The sequence below is a fragment of the Geotrypetes seraphini genome, chromosome 5, assembly GCF_902459505.1.
Source record: "Geotrypetes seraphini chromosome 5, aGeoSer1.1, whole genome shotgun sequence".
NCBI classification, from domain to species: Eukaryota; Metazoa; Chordata; class Amphibia; order Gymnophiona; family Dermophiidae; genus Geotrypetes; species Geotrypetes seraphini.
Window position 1 is genome coordinate 148,906,554 of NC_047088.1, and position 24,658 is coordinate 148,931,211.

Here is a 24,658-nt window from a genome sequence, read left to right on the forward strand (position 1 = left end):
AGGTTCCAAGAGTACAGGTTATATTGACTAAAAGCTATTAGGGATCCTATGTAGTAAAGTGTGAAATGACTTCATAAAAGTGTATTTTGTGCAACAAATTGTGCAAACACCTGGAAATATGCAAAAGTGCAGAGGGTTTTTCTGGGGTTTGTTTGTTTTTTTGCTATGTTGTGTGTGAGGTGCATTTCATTATGTGAAAGCTTATGTAAACTTTGCATTAATGAGCTACTGTGATGCAAAATTGTATAAAGCAATTCATTAGGGCCAAAAACCAATGAGTAAGCAAACCAAATCTCCATGAAGCTCAGCCCCTTCCTGAAATGCCACCTCCTTACAAAGTGATCTTTACTCAACCCAAGAAGCCTGAAGTCGATGAGGGCAAAAGTGATCATATCTCGCTTTCTTCAAAACGTGCTACTGACCCCTAGCACCAGGCTGTTTAGTTACGCCAATGACATCACAATTGTTATACCTTGTAATTCGGTTTTATCTTAGATTACCACAAAAATTGAGACTTTAATGGAAAGGATGAATCTTTGGATGCAGCAATTTAAACTAAAGCTTAACTCCGATAAAACAAAGTTTTTTGTAGCATCACCTAGTAAAACTCTCACAAACTTTCCATCAATATACATTCAATATCTTACGCTATCCATCCAACAATTAAAATACCAGGAATTGTCCTAGATCAATATCTCACTCTGAAAACCCAGATTGATGCAGTCATATGTAAAAGCTATTTCACTTTATGGAGATTATGAGTAATTAGAGCTTATTTCAAATTCTCCACTTTTAAATTACTGGTTCAGTCACTACTTTTGAGCCTTCTTGATTATTGCAATATCGTTTGTCTGTCAACTACTAAGAAAGAACTGTCGAGATTACTACTGATACAGAATGCAGCAGTTAGACTGATTTACAGATTGAAGAAATACGATCACGTTATATCATTTTATCGTGAACTGCATTGGTTGCCTGTGGAGGCCCAGGTGTTGTTTAAGCTGGGTTGCTTCTGTTACAAGGTTTTATATGGCGCAGCCCCTACCTACCTGGGCAATAATTTCTCCATAGCTATGCATAAATACAGCAGAAAAACTCATGCTTTGTTGAATTTTCCTTCTGCAAAGGACTGTAAAAGCAAGAAATTTCTTAATCACTCTTTAGCATCTCAGGCAGCTTTTCATGAAAAAGAATTTTGATTACTGTTGCTTACAGCTGATTCCTATAAACACTTTAGAAAACAGTTGAAAACCTATCTTTTCGCTAAATATGTGACCACCTAACTCACTCTATTCCATGGATCATGTTTACTGTTATAACCTTTTTTTAAACCGCGTAGAACTTTTTGGTAACGCAGTTAATAAGCACAATGTTATGTTATGTCTTGTATGGGATACACATACCTGCATATTGGCACATATACCGTATTTTTCACTCCATAAGACGCACCTGACCATAAGACTCACTCTAGATTTAGAGGAGGAAAACAAGAAAAAAAAAACATTCTGAACCAAAATTCTCCCTGCTAGGCTCTGCACCCTGTCCCCCCTCCCTGCCAGGCTCTGTACCCTGTCCCCCTTCTGATTGTCTAGTGGTAGACAGGGACAGGGCAGGCGGGCAGGCCTAGTGGCCTAGTAACAGGCAGGGCCCCCCACCCTGAGGCAAGCAGACAGGCAGGGCCCCCCCCCCCAAAGTGTATAATCTTTCTTCTCTTCTTCATTATCCATGTGTACCATTTCCTCCCCTTCCATTAAGTATCATATCTCTGTATCTTTATTCCTCCCCTTTCCAGCATTATTCCATGTCCCTGTCCATATGCTCCCTCCTCCTTCAGCATTTCTTTTCTCTGTCTCTTTCCCTCCCCATGTTAAGCTTCATTTCCTTACTCCTGTACTCCTCACCCCCACCCCGAGGCAGGCAGGCAGCCCCCTCCGACCTCTCCCTCGTACCTTATAGTTCTTCTGGCGCAGCTTGATGGGCCTGTTCCTCCATGTCCCGCCTGAATGCAAAGGGAGTCAAAGGAGTGGTGGTGGAGGCAGCTGAAACCCAGATGTATCGCCCAGCACTGCCTTGAGGGAAGGGAGGGAGGCAAGTTGGAGGCCGGAACCAGCTGCTGCTGCTACTTTTAACATAGCCGCTCACTCTCATCGGGGCCGGGCCGCCATGCCGACTCCCAGCAGCTGCCAGTTCCGATGGCTACTGCTTGCGCCTGACCCGTGGGGAGGGTGTGGGAAGCAGGACTTGCTGTATCCAGCAGCAGAGCGGCGCACAAGGCTGCCTGCCTGCCTGGTCAGCTGATGCGGCTGCCTCCTCTACTGAAGGGAATAGACTTAGTAGATAAGGACCGGTTGCTCACCCTCTCCAAGATAGGGAGAACGAGAGGGCACTCTCTAAAACTGAAAGGGGATAGATTCTGTACGAACATTAGGAAGTTCTTCTTCACCCAGAGAGTGATAGAGAACTCTTCCAGAGTTTGTCTTAGGGGAAAACACTCTCCAGGGATTCAAGACCAAAGTTAGACAAGTTCCTGCAGAACTTGAACGTACGCAGGTAGGGCTAGTCTCAGTTAGGGCGCTGGTCTTTGCCCTAAGGGCCGCCGCATGAGCAGACTGCTGGGCACGATGGACCACTGGTCTGACCCAGCAGCGGCAGTTCTTATGTCCTTCTTAGCGGCAGAACAGCACACAAGGCTGTCTGCCTGGTCCCACGCTACTTCCTGCGAGAACAGAAGCATTGCGGAACTAGGCAGGCAGCCTTGTGCACCGCTCTGCCGCTACAAAAGGAAAGAGGAGGCAGCCGCATCAGCTGACCAGGCAGGCAGCTTTGTGCGCCACTCTGCCGCTAGAGAGGCAGCCGCGTCCAGCGAGGGAGGGCACCAAAATTAATATAAGGAAACCGGGGGGAGGGGGGGTTCGGGTATTCGCTCCATAGGACGCACCCTTTTTTCCATCCACTTTTTTGAGTGGAAAAAGTGCATTTTATGGAGCAAAAAATACAGTATGCTGATGCGCTGGAAAAAATTAATTAGTAATGCTTTTACTTTATTGGTAGTAACTAAGCCCTACAGATCAACACTAAGCATCTGATGTAATAAGATATACAATAGAGCAGTGGTCTCAAACTCAAACTCTTTGCAGGGCCACATTTTGGATTTGTAGGCACTTGGAGGGCCTCAGAAAAAAAATAGTTAATGTCTTATTAAAGAAATGACAATTTTGCATGAGGTAAAACTCTTTATAAATATTTCCTTTTGGTTAAGTCTTAATAATAATATTATAATTTACTAGTCTTTAAGCCCGTTACATTAACGGGAGCTAGAATAGATGTGTGTCTGTCTTTCTTTCTCTCTCTCTCTCCTTGGCTGCTTTCTGTCTTTTTATCTTTCTTTCTTTCTGTCTCTCTCTTTCCTCGGCTGTCCACCATCACCCCCTTACCTGCTCCCCCTGTCGGGCAGCAGCCCTTCTCCCTTCGTTTTACATTTCCCCTGTCCAGCAGCACCCCTTCCCTGCTACCCCTGTCCAGCAGAAATCCTTCTCCCATCGTTTTACCTCCCCCCTCCTATCCAGCAGCACCCCTTCACTGCTCCCCCTGTCCAGCAGCAGCCCTTATCCCTTCGTTATACCTCCTCCCTGTCCAGCAGCACCTCTACCCTGCTCCCCCTGTTCAACAGTAGACCTTCTCCCTTCCTTTTACCTCCCCCCTGTCCAGCAGCACCTTTTCTCTGCTCCCCTTGTCCAGCAGCACCCCTTCTGGCTCACTGGCACAAACCTCATGTCCATCTCTCTCTTTCCCCCTTCTGTCCCCTCACTGAATCTCTCTCCCTCTCACCATCTTGCCTCCTCCAAACACCTCGCTGGCGTCCGCTCTCAGGCAAGTCGTTTTGGCCGCAGCAGATGAGCTGGAGCTGATTTGCCGCACATACCAGCATGCTTACGAAAGGCCATTAAGGCCAGTCTCCCATCTTCCTGCCCCCGAGCGCCAATTCAGTGCACGTGAACACTGCCAGCACATGCCCGCTTCCCAACGACCATCTCTGCGGTCCACTGCGGCCAGCCCTAGTGAGGTTTCTCTGGTGGTGGATGAGTGAGGGCAGGAGGGGGGAGTCACGGCGTGTTTCCTTCCTCCATCAATTGGCCACTGCCACAGCTAAGCACGCATGCGCACTCCTGCCGGCAAGGGACCTACAGATCATGGAAAATGGAACACGCAGGTAAGAGTGCGCATGCATGCTTAGCTTTTTATTATAGTAGATAAGCTAAAGAGACATATGACCAAGAAACTGTTTTATTTTACTTTTGTGATTATGATAAACATACCGAGGCCTTCAAAATAGTACCTGGCATGCCCCGTGAGTTTTAGACCACTGCAATAGAGCATTGGTTCTCAATCCTGGCCTGTGGGACTCCCAACCAGTCGAGTTTTCAAGATATCCCTAATGAATATGCATATGACAGATTTGCATATAATGGAGGAGACAAACGTGAAAATATGTTTGTTTATGTTTATTAAGATTTTGATATACTGCTCCCGCATTTTACTGACCCAAGCGGTTTACAATATAACAATTAAATAATGAAAAGAATTCCATTGAACATATTCAGATAGAAAAGATAGAGACAAGATATATACACATCCCAACAAGTAATCCATGAGGATAAAAACAAAGATTACCTTTAAAAAAATTAAATTATAAATTAAAAGATTGGACATTAATTAAATTAAAATAAAATAAAATAAAATAAATTCCAGTCAGACATTAGGTCCGCAGAGGCGAAAGGTCAAGGAGAAAAAGAGGAACCAACACTCAGCCATTCCCAACAGGGCTGTCCCACCGGCTGCACTGTTGCTGGCTTGAACAATTGGAGGCAGGAAGAAGAAGTCAGTAGCCACTAATGAAATTGGCTTATTGCTCCATTGCTGGAATGGCATATTCATTCACATAGTAATGTTTAGTGCCGACCAGTAGCACCTGCATCCAGCATCGGCTCTGCCTCGTCTCCGGTTTTCGCACTGCTCAGACTTTCCCCCTAATCGCTGTAACAATGTGATGGCTCCAATTGAACACCCAGCACTCGAGAGTCCTGGGCTGGTGTGATGCCAAGTCTGTGCCGGCAACCTGCCATCAGCTGCTCTGAATCCGGGCCAGCGCCACTGGAAAGCAGGGCAAAGGGACTGGTCTGGGGGTAAACAAAAGGCTTTTATCCTGGGTGCGGCGACCACTTTGGCAGCATCAATCTCCCCACCGCCACCCTCCTCAGACATGGTGTGGCTACCGGCAGTTCCGCCGGTGGTGTAAAGGAGCCGAAACCAGACCACTTCCATCCTCAACGAAGGAGACGACGTAAGGACCCAGTCCATCTTCCCTCAACCACCACCGTGGAACCAGTCGAGCATCAATGGTCAGACCGGAGAGACCAACGGTCAGACCAGAGAGACAGAGAAATGATTTAAAAACCAAATAAGAATGGCGGTCCCAGACCAAAGGAACAAAGTCCAAAAATAAAACTAATAAACAGAAGATCAAAAAAAAACTTAATAAAATAAAGGCAAGGCAAATGAAAAACAAAAATATGGGTCCCTGCTCGAGTCATACTTTGTTTACTGGTGAAGTTGTGATGTTGGTGAGCCATGCAAATACAGCTCCTGAAGACGCCAAGTGGCGAAACACAGTCTTGTGTTGAGCTGAATGTTTTATGAATTGAAGAACAGGACCTTCATGAGGACAGAGAAGCCTGCCGGTTGTGTTTAAGAAACTGTGATTCTCATGTGCTAGACTGTTGTGCAGCTCTCAATTTGAAGCCTCTCTGACTAGATGATCATGAACTAACTAAGATCCAGTTTTGGGTAAAAGTAATCACAAAGACTGTAGTATGTGTGTGAAAGTTGGGAAGTGAGTGTGAGTTGATGGGGATTAGGTTCACTGACTAAATTATTCTGATATTTATTAATAAATTAAGTATTGATAAGTTGTAGTGTAATGAAATGAATTGTGGGAGATAATATTAAAATTGAATTAAGATAATACTTGTTTGTATTAAAGATTTAATAGCTGGTTTTAAGAATTTGAGTTATGCATATTCTTTAGGGATATCCTGAAAACCTGATAAGCTGGGGGTCCCCCAGCCCAGGAATAAGAACCACTGTAATAGAGCAGTGCGCTAAGCTTCATAGAAACATAGAAACATAGAAATAGACGGCAGATAAGGGCCCACGGCCCATCTAGTCTTCCCACCTTAATGTCCCTCCCCTACCTTTGCCCTGTGAATAGATCCCATGTGCCGATCCCATTTGGCCTTAAAATCAGGCACGCTGCTGGCCTCAATCACCTGTAGTGGAAGACTATTCCAGCGATCAACCACTCTTTCAGTGAAAAACAATTTCCTGGTGTCACCTCGTAGTTTCTCGCCCCTGATTTTCAACGGATGCCCTCTTGTTGTTGTGGGACCCTTGAAAAAGAAGATATCTTCCTCCGCCTCGATGCGGCCCGTAAGATACTTGAACGTCTCGATCATGTCCCCCTCTCTCTGCGCTCCTCGAGCGAGTATAGCTGTAATTTGTCAAGCCGTTTTTCGTATGGTAGATCTTTGAGTCCCGAGACCATCCGGGTGGCCATTCTTTGCACCGACTCCAGTCTCAGCACATCCTTGCGATAATGCGGCCTCCAGAATTGCACACAGTATTCCAGGTGGGGCCTCACCATGGATCTATACAATGGCATAATGACTTCCGCCTTACGACTGACGAAACCCCTTCGTATGCAGCCCATGATTTGTCTTGCCTTGGACGAAGCCTGCTCCACTTGATTGTGCAGCTTCAGTGCACAATATTTTTAATTCACATGCTAAACCAGGGGTGGGCAACTCCGGTCCTCAAAGGCCAGAATCCAGTCGTGTTTTCAAGATTTCCCCAATGAATATGCATGAGATCTATTTGCATGCACTGCTTTCAATGCATATTCATTGGGGAAATCCTGAAAACCCAACTGGATTCCGGCCCTCAAAGATTGGAGTTGCCCACCCCTGTGCTAAAACTTTTACTAATGATCTAGTAAACTAATGGCTGAAACAAACAGCACACACCACTGTGGTGCTTCGGGATTAAAATGTTTCCATTTCTTTCAGTTCATGAGTGGGAATTGGTTCACTCACTGACAGGGAGGGAGATGCTTAAAAATTTGGGGGCTGATGAAAAGCCCAGATACTGATTCCCCTACCTCCACCCTTGAAAAATTTCTAGTTAGTCCAGTAGGCCCTGGATTCCCTAGCTTCATCCCCCCCCCCAGAGCTACCTCATCCAGGGGTGCAAGTGGATCGAGTTTTTACTCCATCAAAAAGTACAAAGGCTAGGGGTCACTCAAAGTTACAGGGAAATACTTGTAAAACCAAAGGAAATATTTTTCACTCAGAGAAGAGTTAAGCATTTGGTTAAAAGGAGTTAACTTAGCTAGTTTAAAAAAAAGGTTTGGACAAGTTCCTGGAGGAAAAGTCCACAGTCTGTTTCTGAGACAGAAATGGGGGAAACCATTGCTTGCCCTGGGATCAGTAGCATGGAATGTTGCTATTATTTGGATTATGGCCAGGTACTTGTGACATGGATTGGCCCCTGTGAAGACTGGATACTGGGCTAGATTGACCATTGGTCTGACCCAGTATGGCTATTCTTATATTCTCCATGGTGTTACTTTATCTACGGAGGCATACAGTAGCATAAACCTCATTGTACAGCCATCTTGGAAACCCAGTCTCTTCATAGAATGAAAATCATACACTTTGGTGAATCTGGTTTAGTGGCTGGCCCCCTGAGTTGAGTCTTCTGCCACATGCATTGGCTGAGGATGCTGCTGTGTTAGCCTCCATTCTGTGTTTAATCTGTTTTCTCAAATAGTCACTTCATTACTGATCCCTAAATCTTAACCAAAGACCTTTCTTGGTAGTGCTGCTGTTTGACTGAATACACATTTCACACATGCGTACTATCTTGTTACAGAACTATCTCCTTGGGAAGAAAGAAACATCTGAGCTAGCTGACAGAAATAAGGAGGTATTGCTGGAGGTAAGTAAAGGAGCAAAACTTTACTCTTGTACCTATAAATAAAGATAAAACCTGATTCTTAACTGATGTAACACAGAGGGGAAAGCTGGGGACAGATTGCTACTTATGCACTTTTTTCAAAAGGCGTGTGTGCATAAATCAACCTAGAACATTTGTGTGCGTCAAACAGCAGGTAGATTAATATGTATGCATAAGTTCCTTGGGATGGTTTACACGCATTTACAAAATTACCCCATTTGACTAATATAGTAAGGCCCGGATTCTCAAACCAGCGCTGGTAGGCGCCCATACCTCTGTTAAAAATGCCATCTAAATGGTGTTTTTAACCGAAATTTGAGGTCCATACTGGTGACTAGAAAATTGGCACAGAGTTGCGCCTATGTGGGTGCAATTCATGTGAAAATACATTTCTGGTGCCTATCTTTCACATTGGCACGATTCTGAAACTGGCGCCGATGCGTGATTGACACTAGAGAATGATGATATGGAGACAAATTTTCCCGTCCCCCGCGGAAACTCATTTTCCCATCCTGGCAAGTTCTTTTCTTGTCCCTGCCCCATTCCTGAAAGCTTTGTCCTCATCTGCACAAGCCTCAAACACTTTAAAATCATAAGTATTCGAGGCTTGTGCGGTTAAGGCTGAGCATACAAGGATAATTACAAAAGTTACAGGGACGGGACGGGGAAATTGAGCTCCTATGGGGATGGGGACAAATTTGTCCCCGTGTCATTCTCCAATTGACATACGATCAGTGGCCGCTTTTAAGGCAGCCGCCAATATTGGCATCGGTTCAAGAATCTGGGCCTAATAGTTTAGACACTGTAGTACTTTTCATCATCTTAGTGTTCTAAGGAGCTTTATAATAATAGTATATCAAGAATGAGTGTGTAGTCAAATCACCTTGTTCATTTCTGGCCTTACATTTAATTTTTTTGCCTTGGAGTGGTTCATCTCTTCTATTAATAGAAAAATAAAATGGGATGAAAAAACAATTCAAGCAACATTCAAAGGGACTTGTATATTTAATGGTGCTGCTAAATGTCTAAATCTACAGTATATATACTGAACACTGTGTTTCAAAAAAAATTATTCAAAGCTTGTTATCTGCATAACTGTCATAACTGGACTGATTTCAATAAAATTTGAGATATATCATCCTGAATAAATTTGTAATAAGCTACAGCAAATATTCAAAATGGCCGCATTGGCATGCACACATGCTTGGAGTTGTATTTTTCCACTGATCAAATGCAGCATCAATGACACTCTAACTCAAGTTGGCCTACACCTCATCCAGACTCTATTTGAGGTCGTCAGTGTCATAAATTGACATTTGATAAAAACATTGCTGCACAAGACCCCAAATCCTGTAATCAACAAGGTCCAAGTCTGGATTGTTAGGGGACCACACAAGTCTACTAAAATTAAATTTGGAGTCATTCTCTAGCAGTTGGATGGTTTCATGAGTATGATGAGTAGGTGCACTGACTTGCTGAAACATGTAAACGTTGTCAGTGGTAAGCTGAATGGCTGCTGGCAGTGGCTGTGATAGTAAAACTTCACGATAATACTTGCCATTTATCTTTGTACTTGGATCAATGAAGAAAAACTCTGTGTATCCCATTTTGGACACTCCAATGGAGACCATGACTGACTTGCTGAATGTTGTGCTTGCTGTGTATAAAATCGGTCATTTTGAGAGGTGTTAGGTGACTCAACCATGAAAATTTTCATGCCTGTAAACCAAATGAAATTAACAGTAGAGAATGACAGGGGGACAAAGCCTCAAATACTAAAGATTTTATATTTCAATATTTTTATTAAAAAGAAACAATAATCTGTAAAACTGTTTATAAATCACAAATAGAAAACAATAATAATGAGCAATTGAAATAACCCGCCTCTCCCTTCCACTACCCTCTACCTTTCCAACCCCAATAATATCTGAATTCTACTACCCCAAGGAACCCTACTTTTCCCTGTTAAGTGTCCCTAGTGGGGGAGACACATACCTTGTGAAGAACTGTTATGAGTTTTTAATCTGGGGATAAATAATAAGTCATTAATCTCAGGATTCAGTCTTGCTTGCCTGTCTTTCACAGTCCTTCACACAACAGAAAACATCCTCTCAGAAGACATACTGGTAGCAGGAATGTAAAAGATCCCCCTTGCAAGTTTTGGCTAGCAATTTTACTTGTTGTTCCAAAAAATTTAAAACATTGTTGTCTGCATCACATGAACATAAATAACTCTCCAATTCATTAACAATAGCCTTCAAAGAAGGCATTGTTCCATCAAAGTCGCTTCTAAAACTACTAACATCCATTTCATTCTTTTTGAGGAGTCTCTTCCGTAGATGTGATTCTTTCTGGGAATTTGAATTGTGGAAGATCCTGAGTTGTTAATGTTGATGGACTCGAGCTTTCCATTTTGGTCTGCTTTTGGTACAACTTTCTCAGAGATTTGGTTGCCTGCATTTTTATATTATCTGGGGAGATAATTAGGATTGTCTTTCAGATGTGGGTATGGAAGAGAACCAATACTGTGTAGTGGATGAATAGGCAAATACCGTATATACTCAAATATAAATTAGGATTTTGGGGCCAAAAAATTGGCCCAAAAATGGGGGTCCCGGTTTATATTCGAGCCAATACACCCTCCTTCCAAAATTTTTGCAGACCACTGCCATTCACTATGCCGCCCTCCCTGTCCTAGACTCAGGCTCATACCTCTACTGATGATCGTCGGTGGAGGTGCCGCGGGCAGGAGCGAACTTTCCAAGTTCCTGCCCCGCTGTTAACAGGCTTCTGTGAGTGTTTTCGGCCACACTGAGAAGCACGAGCAGGCTTGTGATTTTGCACTGCTGCTCAGTGCTGAGCAGCTTCCTTAATGGCTCCTGCGAATTCTCACTGTTTAAGTCTTCGATGTCAGATATCACTGTCTGGTAGACGCGTTCTTGTATCAGCCTCCAGATCCGGTAGTCAACTGGGTTTAGGTTTGGTGAATTCACAGGCTAGAGGTCTGGACCAATGAAGTCTGGGGTCTCCTGATGTAGTAGTTTTACAGTGTCCTTTGCCCGATGTGCTGGAGCATTGTCCTATTGAAAGATAAAGTAGTCTCTCAACATGCAATGAATTGCTGGAAACAGCTTCTGCATCAAGAGGCTGGCCTGGTAGTATGCGCCATTGATCTTAACCTCAGGATTTTTGAAGAACAGATCTGGGAATCCAAGTTTTGTGATTGCGACCGAGACCATGGATGATTGGCTGAAGGTCGAGCAGGTCCATAATAGGCGTTTGGCATCAACCTCATGCTTCAGTGTTGTTGAAGGCACATACAGGCAGTCATGCTGCGTGTTAATCAGTGGAGCTACTATAAATATCTTTTCATCTGTAAACCAGATGAAAGCTGATGCTATACTCCATGTGCTTGGTCAAAAAGGTGCTTGCACTGTTTCAGATGTGTGTCTTTGTTGTGTAAAGTTAACTCTTGGGCATGACGCTTTTTAATTTCAAATTGGCATGAATTATCCTGATCACAGTTGTCTGGCTTATTCCTGCTTATCTTGCTATTTGGCGAGTTATTCAGTGTGTTTGCATTGCATTCTGTCTCAGTACAAGATTGATTACAACGCCAATGTGCTGTTGTGTGCAAATCGAGCACAGTTGTCTACTGCCTGGCGTTCAATCCATAGTGCCTGTTGCTCAGATCATGTAGATCCAGTAGATCTGGATTTGGGCAGCCCTGGACTAAAAGTAGGAACCCTTTGCTAGTTTCAATGATTTGGAAATCAGGTAATTAACCGCTCTGTAAATATGCTGTAAATAAATCTTTTCACCAGTGAGTTACTGTAGTGAGGATAGGTTAGCTCTGTTTCAGCAAAACAAACAGCTCCACATCTGATATATGCAAAATGATTTCTGTTTTAAATTATTTCTATGGGACATGCCAGAGGATTTAGATGAAAGGAGGGGATTGGCATGTTGGAGAAACTTCTAGTGCACATTAAATCTGTGACAGCTGGAAAGAGATGTGAAAGTTTTGAGCATTTCTAGCCCTGACTTTTAAAATGTGTATTTGGGGGGATTTCTTTTCCCTTTTGCACACACTGCTTTCTCTTGAACAACATAGGAGAGAAACAGATAGTGACTCTTGACAGGTTAATATATTCTCTTATCTCAAAGTATAAGGAATAATCTGGCTTGAGTGTTGGTTGGAAAACACTTCTGGATCAGTGGAGGTCATTATACATCTATTGGAGAAATACATACAAGTAGTGAAGGCTGCAGCTCATATTTCTATCTTGCTAAATTTATGAAACCATTCATTCAGAGTGTATAAGAAGTGCTATATAAAACTCCCATGCATTTTTGTACATAAGTGAAATGTTTCTTGCAACTGGAACTTTAGCTCTATTCATTGGGGCATAGTTTTTTTTCATAGATTTCCCTTGATTTAAGGGCCCTTTGGCTGGATCCCATCAAGAATGACACAGGAATGAGCATCAAGCAATTGAAAGAAGCAGTGGAAAACACGGAAGCATGGTTGAATGGATAGTAGTAGTAAGGGGGGAATTCATCAAGGTGCAGTGAATGTTTTTCAAAGAAAAATAGAGAATAAAGGTACACCAGACAAATCCCAGCGCAAGAGTTTTATTTAAAAAAAAAAAAAAAAGACCCATAGATCTCAAACTCAAACCCTTTGCAGGGTCACATTTTGGATTTGTAGGTACTTGGAGGGTCACAGAAAAAATAGTTAATGTCTTCATAAAGAAATTACAACTTTGCATGAGGTAAGTACCTACAAATCCAAAATGTGGATTATCTGAAATCAACAGAAGCAATTAAAGAAATATTTATAAACTATAGTTTATAAATCTTTCCTTAACACCTGAAAGCAGTGCAACATGCAGAAAGTGAAAACCATCAAAGTATCAACTACAAGAGACAAGATTTTGGACCAACTATTTTGAGGCTCTCGATATTGTAAAGAATGATTCTTTATGGAAAACTTGTGCCTTAAGTGTTTGGTGGTCGCATCCGCAATCGCCTTCAGCTCTCACCTCCTCCAGCACCAGACACACACACAAGCTGCACTGCCTCCAGTGGTTACCTTACATAGAAACATAGAGTATGACGGCAGAAAAGGGCCGACGGCCCAACAAGTCTGGCCACTCAAGAACCCTTCCTCCTTTGAGGATCCAGCTTTTAAGCATTCCTCTGGAGCGACCCCACCTGTCTGTCGTTCTGGAACGTTGCCCACCTCACTGCTGTAACCTCACACAAGCGCTTTCCTGCATCTGTACGCGATTGTGAGGTGGAGTACAGACACAGGAAAGCGCTTGTGTGAGGTTAACAGCAGCGAGGAGGGCAACATTCCAGGATACGACCGCCAGACACTTAAGGCCCAAGTTTTCCATAAAGAATCATTCTTTATAATACCGAGGGCCTCAAAATAGTACCTGGCGGGCACTGCCATAGATGCACACAGTATTCATACAGATGAATTGCAGAAACACTAGAAAAGTACTACTCATCAGTGTAATGAATAAATAAATAAATAAAGCAAGGATGTTAAAAAAAAGTAACAAAGAAGTACTTAAATATGTATCAAAATGCTCTTGTAGGCAAAGAAACAGCCTTTGTGCATATTAAGAAGTGCAGAAAGAGAGAGTGTGCTTTGTACAAAGCAGTGTCAAACGTATATAAAGAGAACAATTTTTGTGAACAACAAATTAATATGCCAGTGTTCAAGGAGCTTGAAAAATAAAGCTTAAAAATGAATGATTCTACTGTAGACTAATTGCAAAGTGGAGGACAGCAATAAAAAAGAGAGAGTGCACTTTATATGAAATAGTGTTTAAAAAACAGCCTTAGGAAACATTAATTTTCTGTTGCTTGAGGCATATTATTAATTTTTCCTATAGCTGTTTTTGTTACATTCAAATAATTTTCAAACTTGTATAATTAGTAATACATGCAACACTCTCCACTGTGCTGGCAAATCTGGCCCTCATTGGTTTCAGGTTTTCTGGTGTTAGAGATATATTAGTGACTCTTTGCCAACTTGCATTCTAATATGTATCTTGCAAACCAAAGTACTCTACTACCGTGTTTCCCCAAAAATAAGACACTCGTATACTAATTTTGGGTCCAAAAACACACTAGGGCTTATTTTTGGGGATGTCTTATTTTTTTCATGTACAACAATCATCTCTCCTCTCCTCTACCCCAATTCTTCCTCTTTCTTTCCCCCCCCCCATGTGCAGCATCATTCCTCCCCTCTCACTCATCCCCTTGTACAGCAGAATCTCACCGACTCTCCCACCATGAGACTGACATACCTCCACTCCAAGGCCTCCTAAAGTAGCAGGGATGGGAGTTGCTGAATTGACGAGCCCAATTTTTTCAGCAAATCTGGCAGCACTAGTGTCAGGGATGGAGTCAGGGAGTGTCGGGAACATTCGGGGTGGGGGGGGGGCTTCAGGAGTCTTTCTTAATTAGGGCTTATTTTTGGGGTAGGGCTTATATTAGGAGCATCTTTAAAAATCATGCTAGAGCTTATTTTCGGGATGTGTCTTATTTTCAGGGAAACGGGGTATATATCAACATGATTCCAAGAAATATATTCCCACTATTGGAAGAGGAGAGAGTTAATATTTGAGATAAAGCCCACAGGGGCTACTGTCTAGCAATGTGATTGAGCTTTAATAAGATTTTACTCTTGTAACACCAGATAAGCTGTGGAGAGTGGGAAACAGTGACATTGAAATCTTTTCACCTTGGCTGACTTGACAGGTTAAAAGCAATTAAAGAGAACTGGCTGCTCAGGACAGTATACTGTCTATACATGCAGCCCATTGCAAACCCCTTAGTGTTCTTTAAAATGAATAGATTAATGGATGACTTCAGTAGGTTTATAAGTGCCATCATATGGGTAAGCAAGAAATGTGTAATAAAAATATCAGTGTACCAGCAACGTAAAGATGCTTAGTCACCTTTGTGATAGGTGTTGGAGATGTTGGAGAAGAAAAATAAAGAAAATTGTGCATCAGTTCATTTTATCAAGCCACATGAGGGTTTATTGCAAGTTGCAGTGGTAAAAACTCTGACGCTCACAGGAATTCTATGAGCATTGGAGCTATTACCGCTGTAGCCCACAATAAAAAAGAACTAACACAGCTTAATAAAAGGGGGGGATATTTTTAAGTTATTTCTGTAATAAAATATTTTTGAATCATAGTGAAAAGTATTATAAATGAAGATATAGGTTGTTTTATAATTCATGAATATGCATATTCATGAATAATGCAAGAAACACAGTGGAATTGTCCTAATCGGAGTGATGTGCACAAATAAAGTGTCCTTCAACTCATCTGATAATTCAAATGTCTTTATTCATTCAATAATTCATCCAATGACTCGACATGTACATGTTTCGGCCAAACAGGCCTGCCTCAGGAGTCTTGAGAGTCTTTAACAATTGTATGGAATAGCGTTATGTGTGACTATACAGTCACTCATATGGTTGCTACCGAACTGGACAATCTTCAGATACATGTACTGAATAAGCCACACTTTTAGAGCTTCCGATGTAGGTAAAGGTAAACGTGGAATCGGAGAATCTAAAATCTGAAAACAGACAGTCCTTGTCCACTTTGCACTTCTCGATTACAACGTTGATATCCTTCTGAATTTTCTCTTGCCTTGAACACATCTATTCAGGATTAATGACTGGGGCATTGTTGCTGGGAAGGAAAATTTTAGACCTTTAGCAGAAATGTATAGCGGCACTTGTTGTTTTCTAATGTCAGGGAGCTTTATCAATAGCCAGAAGTTGGAGGAAGAAATATAGTCCCCATTTTTTATAACGGATTTTGATTACTGGAAATATAGTAATGATAAAGACCAAAAAGAACAATTAAAAGATGCTTGGGGAAATCTCTGTTCCATACAACATGCACAGGTCCACTCTGAACTTCCTCATTTTCCTTGATGTGGACTTGACAATACCTATGCTGATTCTCTATCTGACCATGAGCATTGGTGGAGCTCAACAGTTCCAGTAGGCCGCAAATTCTAAGGTCAAAAACTGTCTCAAACAATTAAGAAAACAAGAAGCAGACCATATTAAGAATAGTAACTTTAATCAGTATACTCCCAGGAAGTTGTGCCTGATGTGGCCACATTTTAGAATATAAAAGCTTAAGATAGCCATACTGGGTCAGGCCAATGGTCTGTGTATTCTGTTTCCACAGTGATCAATCCAGGTAACAAGTATCTGGCAAAAACCCAAATGGTAGCAACATTCTGCTTTACCAATCCCAGGACAAGCAGTGCTTCCCCCATGTCTGACCCAATAGCAGACTATGGACTTTTCTTTCAGGAACTTGTCCAAACCCTTTTTAAACCCTTTTTAACCCATGTCAACTGCTCTTACCACATCCTCTGCCAGCGCATTCCAGAGTTTAACTATTCTCCGAGTGAAAAAATATTTCCTCCTGTTGGTGTTAAAAGTATTTCCCTGTAACTTCATTGAGTGTCCCCTAGTCTTTTTAATTTTTGATGGAGTAAGCAATCAGTTCATTTCCACCTGTTCTGCATCATTCAGGATTTTGTAGACTTCAATTATATCTCCCCTCAGCCGTCTTTTCCAAGCTAAAGAGCACTAACTTCTTTAGTCTTTCCACTTATGAGAGGAGTTCCATTGCCTTTATCATCTTGGTCGCTGCTCTTTGAACCTTTTCTAATTCTGCTATATCTTTTTTGAGATACAGCGACCAGAACTGAACACAATACTCAAGGTGAGGTCGCATCATGGAGCAATACAGAGGCATTATAGCATTTGTAGTCTTATTCACCATTCCTTTTCAAATAATTCCTTTTTTGGTCACTGCTGCATATTGGGTGGAAGGTTTCAGCATATTGTCTATGAAGCCACCTAGATCTTTTTCTTGAGTGTTAACATCTAAGGTGGACCCTAGCATCTGGTAACTATGATTTGGGTTATTCTTCACAATGTGCATCACTTTGCATTTGTCTACATTAAATTTTATCTGCCATTCGGATGCCTAGTCTTCCAATTTCCTAAGATCTACCTGCAATTTTTCACAGTCCGCATGCATTTTAACAACTTTGAACAGTTTATTGTGATCTTCAAATTTAATCACTTCACTTGTCATTCCAATTTCCAGATCATTTATAAATAAGTTAAATAGCACCAGTCCTAGTACAGATCCCTGCAGCACTCCACTACCCTCCTCCATTGAGAAAATTGGCCATTTGAACCTACCCTCTCATTTATGGCTAAAAAGCAATTCCTAATCCACAACAAAACAATGCCTCCTATCCCATGACTGTCTGATTTTCTCAGGAGCATCTCATGAGAAACTTTGTCAAAAGCTTTCTGAAAATCTAGATACACTACATCTTTATTACACCTTCAAAGAAATGCAGCAAATAGGTAAGGCAAAACCTCCCTTGGCTGATCCCATGCTGACTCTGTCCCAATAAGCCATGTTTGTGTGTTTCGTAATTTTATTTTTTTATAATAGTTTCAACTATTTTTCCCAGCACTGAAGTCATGCCACCAATCTCTAATTTATTCTAGGACAAATAGGTAGCATATTCTCAAATGGGTGTGAAGGGAATTGGGAGACTGGGAATGGAAGAAAATTCACTGCTATATGTGCATGAGTGCCCTGAAGTTGCTAACTTCAACCAATTGCAATATGTAATAATTTATCACACTTATTAGACCCCAGAAAAGGGCTGGATGAGAGGATCCAGAATGGTGTTGGACCATGGGGTAGAAAGAGATCAATGAGAAATACAGGGCAATAGGATATACCGTATTTTCGCGGATATAACGCGCGCGTTATACGTGATTTTACGTACCGCGCATACCCCTCGCGCGTTATATGCCTGAGCGCGGTATACAAAAGTTTTTAAACATAGTTCCCACCCCGCCCGACGCCCGATTCACCCCCCCAGCAGGACCGCTCGCACCCCCACCCCGAACGACCGCTCGCACGCGCTCCCACCCGCACCCGCATCCACGATCGGAGCAAGAGGGAGCCCAAGCCCTCTTGCCCGGCCGACTCCCCGACGTCCGATACATCCCCCCCCCCCCCGGCAGGACCACTCGCACCCTCACCCCGAAGGACCGCCGACTCCCCAACAATATCGGGCCAGGAGGGAGCCCAAACCCTCCTGGCCACGGCGACCCCCTAACCCCACCCCGCACTACATTACGGGCAGGAGGGATCCCAGGCCCTCCTGCCCTCGACGCAAACCCCCTCCCCCCAACGACCGCCCCCCCCCCAAGAACCTCCGCCCGTCCCCCAGCCGACCCGCGACCCCCCTGGCCGACCCCCACGACACCCCCACCCGCCTTCCCCGTACTTTGTGTAGTTGGGCCAGAAGGGAGCCCAAACCCTCCTGGCCACGGCGACCCCCTAACCCCACCCCGCACTACATTACGGGCAGGAGGGATCCCAGGCCCTCCTGCCCTCGACGCAAACCCCCCTCCCTCCAACGACCGCCCCCCCCAAGAACCTCCGACCGACCCGCGACCCCCCTGGCCGACCCCCCCACCCCCCTTCCCCTAACCTTTGGAAGTTGGCCGGACAGACGGGAGCCAAACCCGCCTGTCCGGCAGGCAGCCAACGAAGGAATGAGGCCGGATTGGCCCATCCGTCCTAAAGCTCCGCCTACTGGTGGGGCCTAAGGCGCGTGGGCCAATCAGAATAGGCCCTGGAGCCTTAGGTCCCACCTGGGGGCGCGGCCTGAGACACATGGTCGGGTTTGGCCCATGTGCCTCAGGCCGCGCCCCCAGGTGGGACCTAAGGCTCCAGGGCCTATTCTGATTGGCCCACGCGCCTTAGGCCCCACCAGTAGGCGGAGCTTTAGGACGGATGGGCCAATCTGGCCTCATTCCTTCGTTGGCTGCCTGCCGGACAGGCGGGTTTGGCTCCCGTCTGTCCGGCCAACTTCCAAAGGTACGGGGAAGGGGGGTGGGGGGGTCGGCCAGGGGGGTCGCGGGTCGGTCGGAGGTTCTTGGGGGGGGCGGTCGTTGGAGGGAGGGGGGTTTGCGTCGAGGGCAGGAGGGCCTGGGATCCCTCCTGCCCGTAATGTAGTGCGGGGTGGGGTTAGGGGGTCGCCGTGGCCAGGAGGATTTGGGCTCCCTCCTGGCCCAATATTGTCGGGGAGTCGGCGGTCCTTCGGGGTGGGGGTGCGAGTGGTCCTGCCGAGGGGGGAGAAGAATCGGACGTCGAGGGGGGGCATCAGGCTTTCAGGATGGGGACAGGACTTCAAGGGGGGACAGGCAGACCTTCAAGGGGGGACAGGCAGACCTTCAAGGGGGGACAGGACTTCAAGGGGGACAGGCACGGAGAGGCGGGGCAGTGCACCGAAAGTCAGGGCGGGTGAACGGTGAGTCGGGGCAACCAGAGGAGAGTCGGGGCAGTGCACCGAAAGTCGGGGTGAGTCGGGGCAACCAAAGGAGAGTCGGGGCAGTGCACCGAAAGTCAGGGTGAGTCGGGGCAACCAGATGAGAGTCGGGGAGGGCGAAAGGAGAATCGGGGTGGCCAGAGGAGAGTCGGGGAGAGCGAAAGGAGAGTCGGGGTGGCCAGAGGAGAGTCGGGCAGCATGCGCGTTATATGCCTGAGCGCGGTATAGAAAAGTTTTTGTACATATCATCGTGATTTCTGCGCGCTATACCCCTGTGCGCGTTTTACAATGGTGCGCGTTATATCCGCGAAAATACGGTACTCTATGCTTAGCATCTAAGATGCCAATTGTGTGGCAATGGCAGGAACTATCCCACCTTCCATAAGCCTTCAGTGCGAAATAGTTCATGAAATGCAATAGTATGAAAACCTTGGAGTTAGGATGGAAAGAATGCTGAAGTGCATTAATACTGTGTTTAGATTTGTTCTTCTATATGGAGATGGTAAAAAGGAGATCGTTGGGAGAATGTTGCCATATTTTTATGGGGTAAAGTGTGGTTCTTAGAGGAATCATTTGAAAAGTGTCATGTATATGCTAGTCTAGTTTGACTGGAGAGTCTATTGTACATTATATGACTTGGACCAGTGTCTCTCAAACTTTCTTGAGCCGGGGCACACTAAAAGTAGTGGCCACGGCTTCAGGCACCCAGAAGTGCACGGACGTCGCCCTGATGACATCACACATATGCGTGACATCATCATGTTGACATCCACGCATGTGCAGAGGCCCTCCAGATGGGCCCTGAGATGCCAGTAGGAGGTGCCAGCAGGGAAGAGGGCCAGAGAGAAGGAGAGGCACTGGAGCCAGCTGATTGCCTACAGCAGTGTTTCTCAACTACTTCAAGCTAAGTACCCCCTAAGTCTAACAAATATCAACTGAGTACCCCAACCACAGACCTCCCTAGGCCCACCCAAACTCTTCCCCAGATCCCATCCCCTTTACTAATTGTAATGCAATTTTTTCCATTCATTTTTCATATACACACAATATACACAGCAGAAATAAATTCTCAAAACTGACACATTGCAACACTATATTGAAAATAAAAATATATTACCTACCGGCGATCCTCTGCAGGCTGCTGTAATTAGCTTTAAAGGTGAGACCGGGAGGCCAGGGGGGAAGCCGTAAGACGCTAGAGAGAAAGGAGAAACATGCAGGCCTTCAGTGAATCAGGCCAACACTGGCACTGTATCACTTAGGGAAGTCAGCTGGCAGGCGCCTCTCTTCCTCCTCAGTGTGCCATGGCACACTTGGGATTCTTTTTACGAAGGTGCATTAGGGCCTTAACGCGCGGAATAGTGCGCACTAAATTGCCGTGTGCACTAGCTGCTACCGCCTCCTTTTAAACAGGTGGTAGATTTTTGGCTACCGTGCACTAATCTTTTGCGTGTGCTAAAACCGGTAGCACACCTTCGTAAAAGGAGCCCTTGGAATCTCAGGAGTTACACTAGTGTGCCTCGGCACCCAGTTTGAGATACACTGACTTAGAAAATAAAACATAGTCAATAAGATTCACTCTGGAAGGTGGAATAGTTCCCTCCGCCCCCTCATTATTACTATAGCTACCATGTTCCCCAAAAATAAGACAGTGTCTTATATTCATTTTGGGTCCCAAAAATGCACTAGCACTTATTTTTGGGGATGTCTTATTTTTTTCATGAACAACAATCATCTCTCCCTTCCTCTCCTCTACCCCAATTCTTCCTCTTTCCTCTGCCCCCCCTCCCCCATGTGTAGCATCATTCCTCCCCTCTCATCCATCCCCTTGTGCAGCAGAACCCCACCGTGAGACTGACATACCTCCGCTCCGAGGCCTCCTAAAGCAGTAGGTAGGGATGGGGGTTGCTGAATTGACAAGTCAGAATTTTTTGGCAAATCTGGCAGCACTAGTGTCTAGGATGGAGTCGGAGTGTCAGGGGCATTTTGTGGGGGTGGCTTCGGGGGTTGATCTTAACTAGAGCTTATTTTTGGAGTAGGGCTTATATTAGGAGCATCTTTAAAAATCACACGGGCTTATTTTCAGGTAGGTCTTATTTTCGGGGAGACAGAGTATTACTAGTGAAAGTGTGTACAGATAACTTATTTATTTAAAATTATTTATAACCCGCCTATCCACAAACAGAAAGAAATGGGTTGAAATAGAATCTGCATTTTTTTAGTATGCTGTATTTATGTAATGACTGAAATGTTGGAGAAAGAGCTCTGCATGAAAATAATAGTAGTAACTGGACAGAAATAGATACAGATCCGGTATAACATATTTTAGTAACTACATGCAGGTGTATAATCTATATAACAGATATGACCATTGAGAAAAGGAAATGTGAAGTGAATTATCTTAAACAATAAAGTCTGGAGTAAAAGAACATTGCCAAAAGAAAGGAAATGCCCCAGTAAAGATCGACTTTTTTGCATGCGCTTGTGAGAATTAGAAGGGTCTCAATTCCACAGAATGATATCTGCAATGAGGCTCTCACACTGCTACCCCAAATTCCTCTTGACTTGCCCTTAAAATAAGATTGATCCTTACTGTGGCATTTCCTCTTTTTTATATTGTGAGTTTTCTCCCAGTATTAATTTTTTTATGCAAATAAAATTGAAGATGGGGCGGGGGGAGATGAGGAACAAAAAATGTTTCATTGTTACCCTGTCATCTGGGCTCTTTTTCCATAATTGCTATTGAAAGGTGTGTTGTATGCAGAAAAGCCTCAATAGTATTATCTGAAATTCACTCATTAAGCCTTCAATCGTACCTGCCAACCATACCTAAACAGTAAAATATATTTTCAAACGGTTAATTCAGATTAGTGGAGGACTGAAAAAGAAAGTCTGATAGTGGAGATGATCCTGACAAAACAATTACAGTATTTCTGATTTATTAATGTATTTTCCTTTATTTAGGAGTGTTTTTGTGGAAGCTCTGTTACGGTCCCAGAAATTGAGGGTGTGCTTTGGCTGAAGGATGATGGGAAAAAATCCTGGAAAAAGCGTTACTTTCTTCTGCGAGCTTCTGGAATCTACTATGTCCCAAAAGGAAAAGCAAAGGTGAGGTACAAAGGAAGAGCGCATGTGGCAAGCAGGGGGGGGGAGGGGGCAGAGATGAGGGTGGGGGAGGGGCGCCTCTTACCCTTGCTACGCCACTGCCTGTATACAGGTATATAGTATGTAAAGCACTTTGTAACCACAGAAAGGTAATATATCAAATCCCCACCCCATCCATCCCATCCCATGCAAAATTTTATCATGGTTCCTTATATCAGGAACCATTTGTTGTTAAAGACCAGAATGTTTGAATGCCGTTACAACATACATCATGAGGGGACTAGATTGGCTGGTGAAACATTGTGCAGATAAGGGGAATTACTTTAATGATTTTAAATGCACTGTCATTGACACGGCCCCTCCAACACAGCATCAGGGGGATTTTAAAACGAAGGTTACATCAAAAAGAGCAACAGTAGATTTTTCACCTAAACACTTTTTGGCTTCTTGTTTTGAATCAGCATGTTTTTTGAGATGGGGTTCCTGGAAGTAATAGTCAGGAAGTAGAGAGACTGAAGGGGAGGAGTTGAAAACACTGGTAGTTGGCATCCTGCTACTCCTAGCCACCATGGGGGGGAGAGGTTTGTCTGTGCGCAAATGTTTTGTGTATTTCCCCTGAAGCAGCTGGGGTTCCGGTGAAACAAGGCACCTTGTCAGGATTTAATAGAGTGAACTGTGATCTAATAGGAGTGAACTGGTGGATTTCAGCTGCAGTGATCAACGCGATTGGAGTCAGGAAGGAAGATGTTGAGGGAGAAGTCTGGTGTCATCAGATAAGTTTCCTTGTGCACATGGCAGAATTGTTTTGCATTTTGAGAAGTGTTTGTCTATATAATAGTGGGGTTTTTTTATGCCAATGATGTAAAGAGACAGTCTTGCTTACCTTTGTGTAATGTACAGTTGGTGGTTTTGAGGCTTTTTGTTTCTCCACTATCAGTTTGATGGTGGATCTTCTCTAATAGTTAATAACCTCCCGACAGGCATTTTGAAGACAGTTTTTCTGGGTTTTTGATAGAAACATAGAAAAATGACGGCAGAAAAGGGCCATAGCCCATCTAGTCTCCCCACACTAAAGATCCCCTTCCCTAAATTTATTCTCCCAGATATCCTATATCTCATCGATGTCCTTTTATCAGTTGCAATTTTTTGTTCAATGATTTGCATGTGTTTTGCATGCCATCTGCACTACCATCTAATGCAGCAGTATTACTGCTGATTTGCCCATGCTAAAATTTCTTAGCATCAGGGGTAAGATTTAACATAGGCAAATCAGGAGTAAACTTTTTTAAGGGGGGAAGGCAGAGCTAGCATTTATCGCATAAAAAGTGCATATAGCTCATGGTTTCATGATAACCTTTCTGCCTCTGAGAGAACCAGCTATTATATTGAGATGAGTCCTGGGGAACATCAGACTTTTATATTTATCATATTTGGTAAGTGATTCATTAGGAAGGCAAAGATGGCACCTTTACAAACGATATGCATAATGGGTTGGATCCAAGCTGTCTAAAATGTCATTTTCCATGGGTTAGTTTTCACACTTATTAATGCATTAGATTCTGCATGTTCTACCCAGCTTAATATTAGCTGAGCTGCATAAATATGTACCTTCAAAACAGGAAACAAGTTATGCATGCTGTGTTTAAAAATATTTTTCTGTACAGGATTATTCTGAATTAAAATATGGCCAGAGATTAGTGCCTTCAGTTATTACAATATTTGTATAATGAGGAAATTCTTTTACATAAAATGAATGAATGTAATCTTAATAATAATATTAAGGTACTTCGTGATGTGAAACACAGCTATTAGGATATTTCATTTCTGCGGCACATGATATTTTTGCAGGGTTACTGGTTCTCCCATTAATGCAGTGCTACTGTTTTGTTATTATAATGAGTCCCTGAACACAGTAATTTCTTCAAGGCCCTTAGTCCTTCAATGCAGAAAGCACATTCTAATAGTAAATCATGTGTTTCTTGCAGTGACTACTGTGTTTTGATAAGGGGAAGTAAATGGAATAATTCCCTAGGACTTTGCAGATGGACTG

The 24,658-nt window shown here is 43.7% G+C and overlaps 1 protein-coding gene across 6 annotated transcripts in view; it reads left to right on the top strand.

Moving 5' to 3' along the window:
* RAPH1 (Ras association (RalGDS/AF-6) and pleckstrin homology domains 1) overlaps positions 1–24,658 on the top strand; it is a 494,561-nt gene that overhangs the window by 369,292 nt on the left and 100,611 nt on the right. For all 6 annotated transcript variants that reach the window (XM_033946873.1, XM_033946869.1, XM_033946870.1 and 3 more), the window contains 2 exons: positions 7,987–8,052; positions 22,468–22,611. In XM_033946873.1, coding sequence (XP_033802764.1) covers positions 7,987–8,052; positions 22,468–22,611 — 210 coding nt within the window. The remainder of the gene's footprint in view (positions 1–7,986; positions 8,053–22,467; positions 22,612–24,658) is intronic.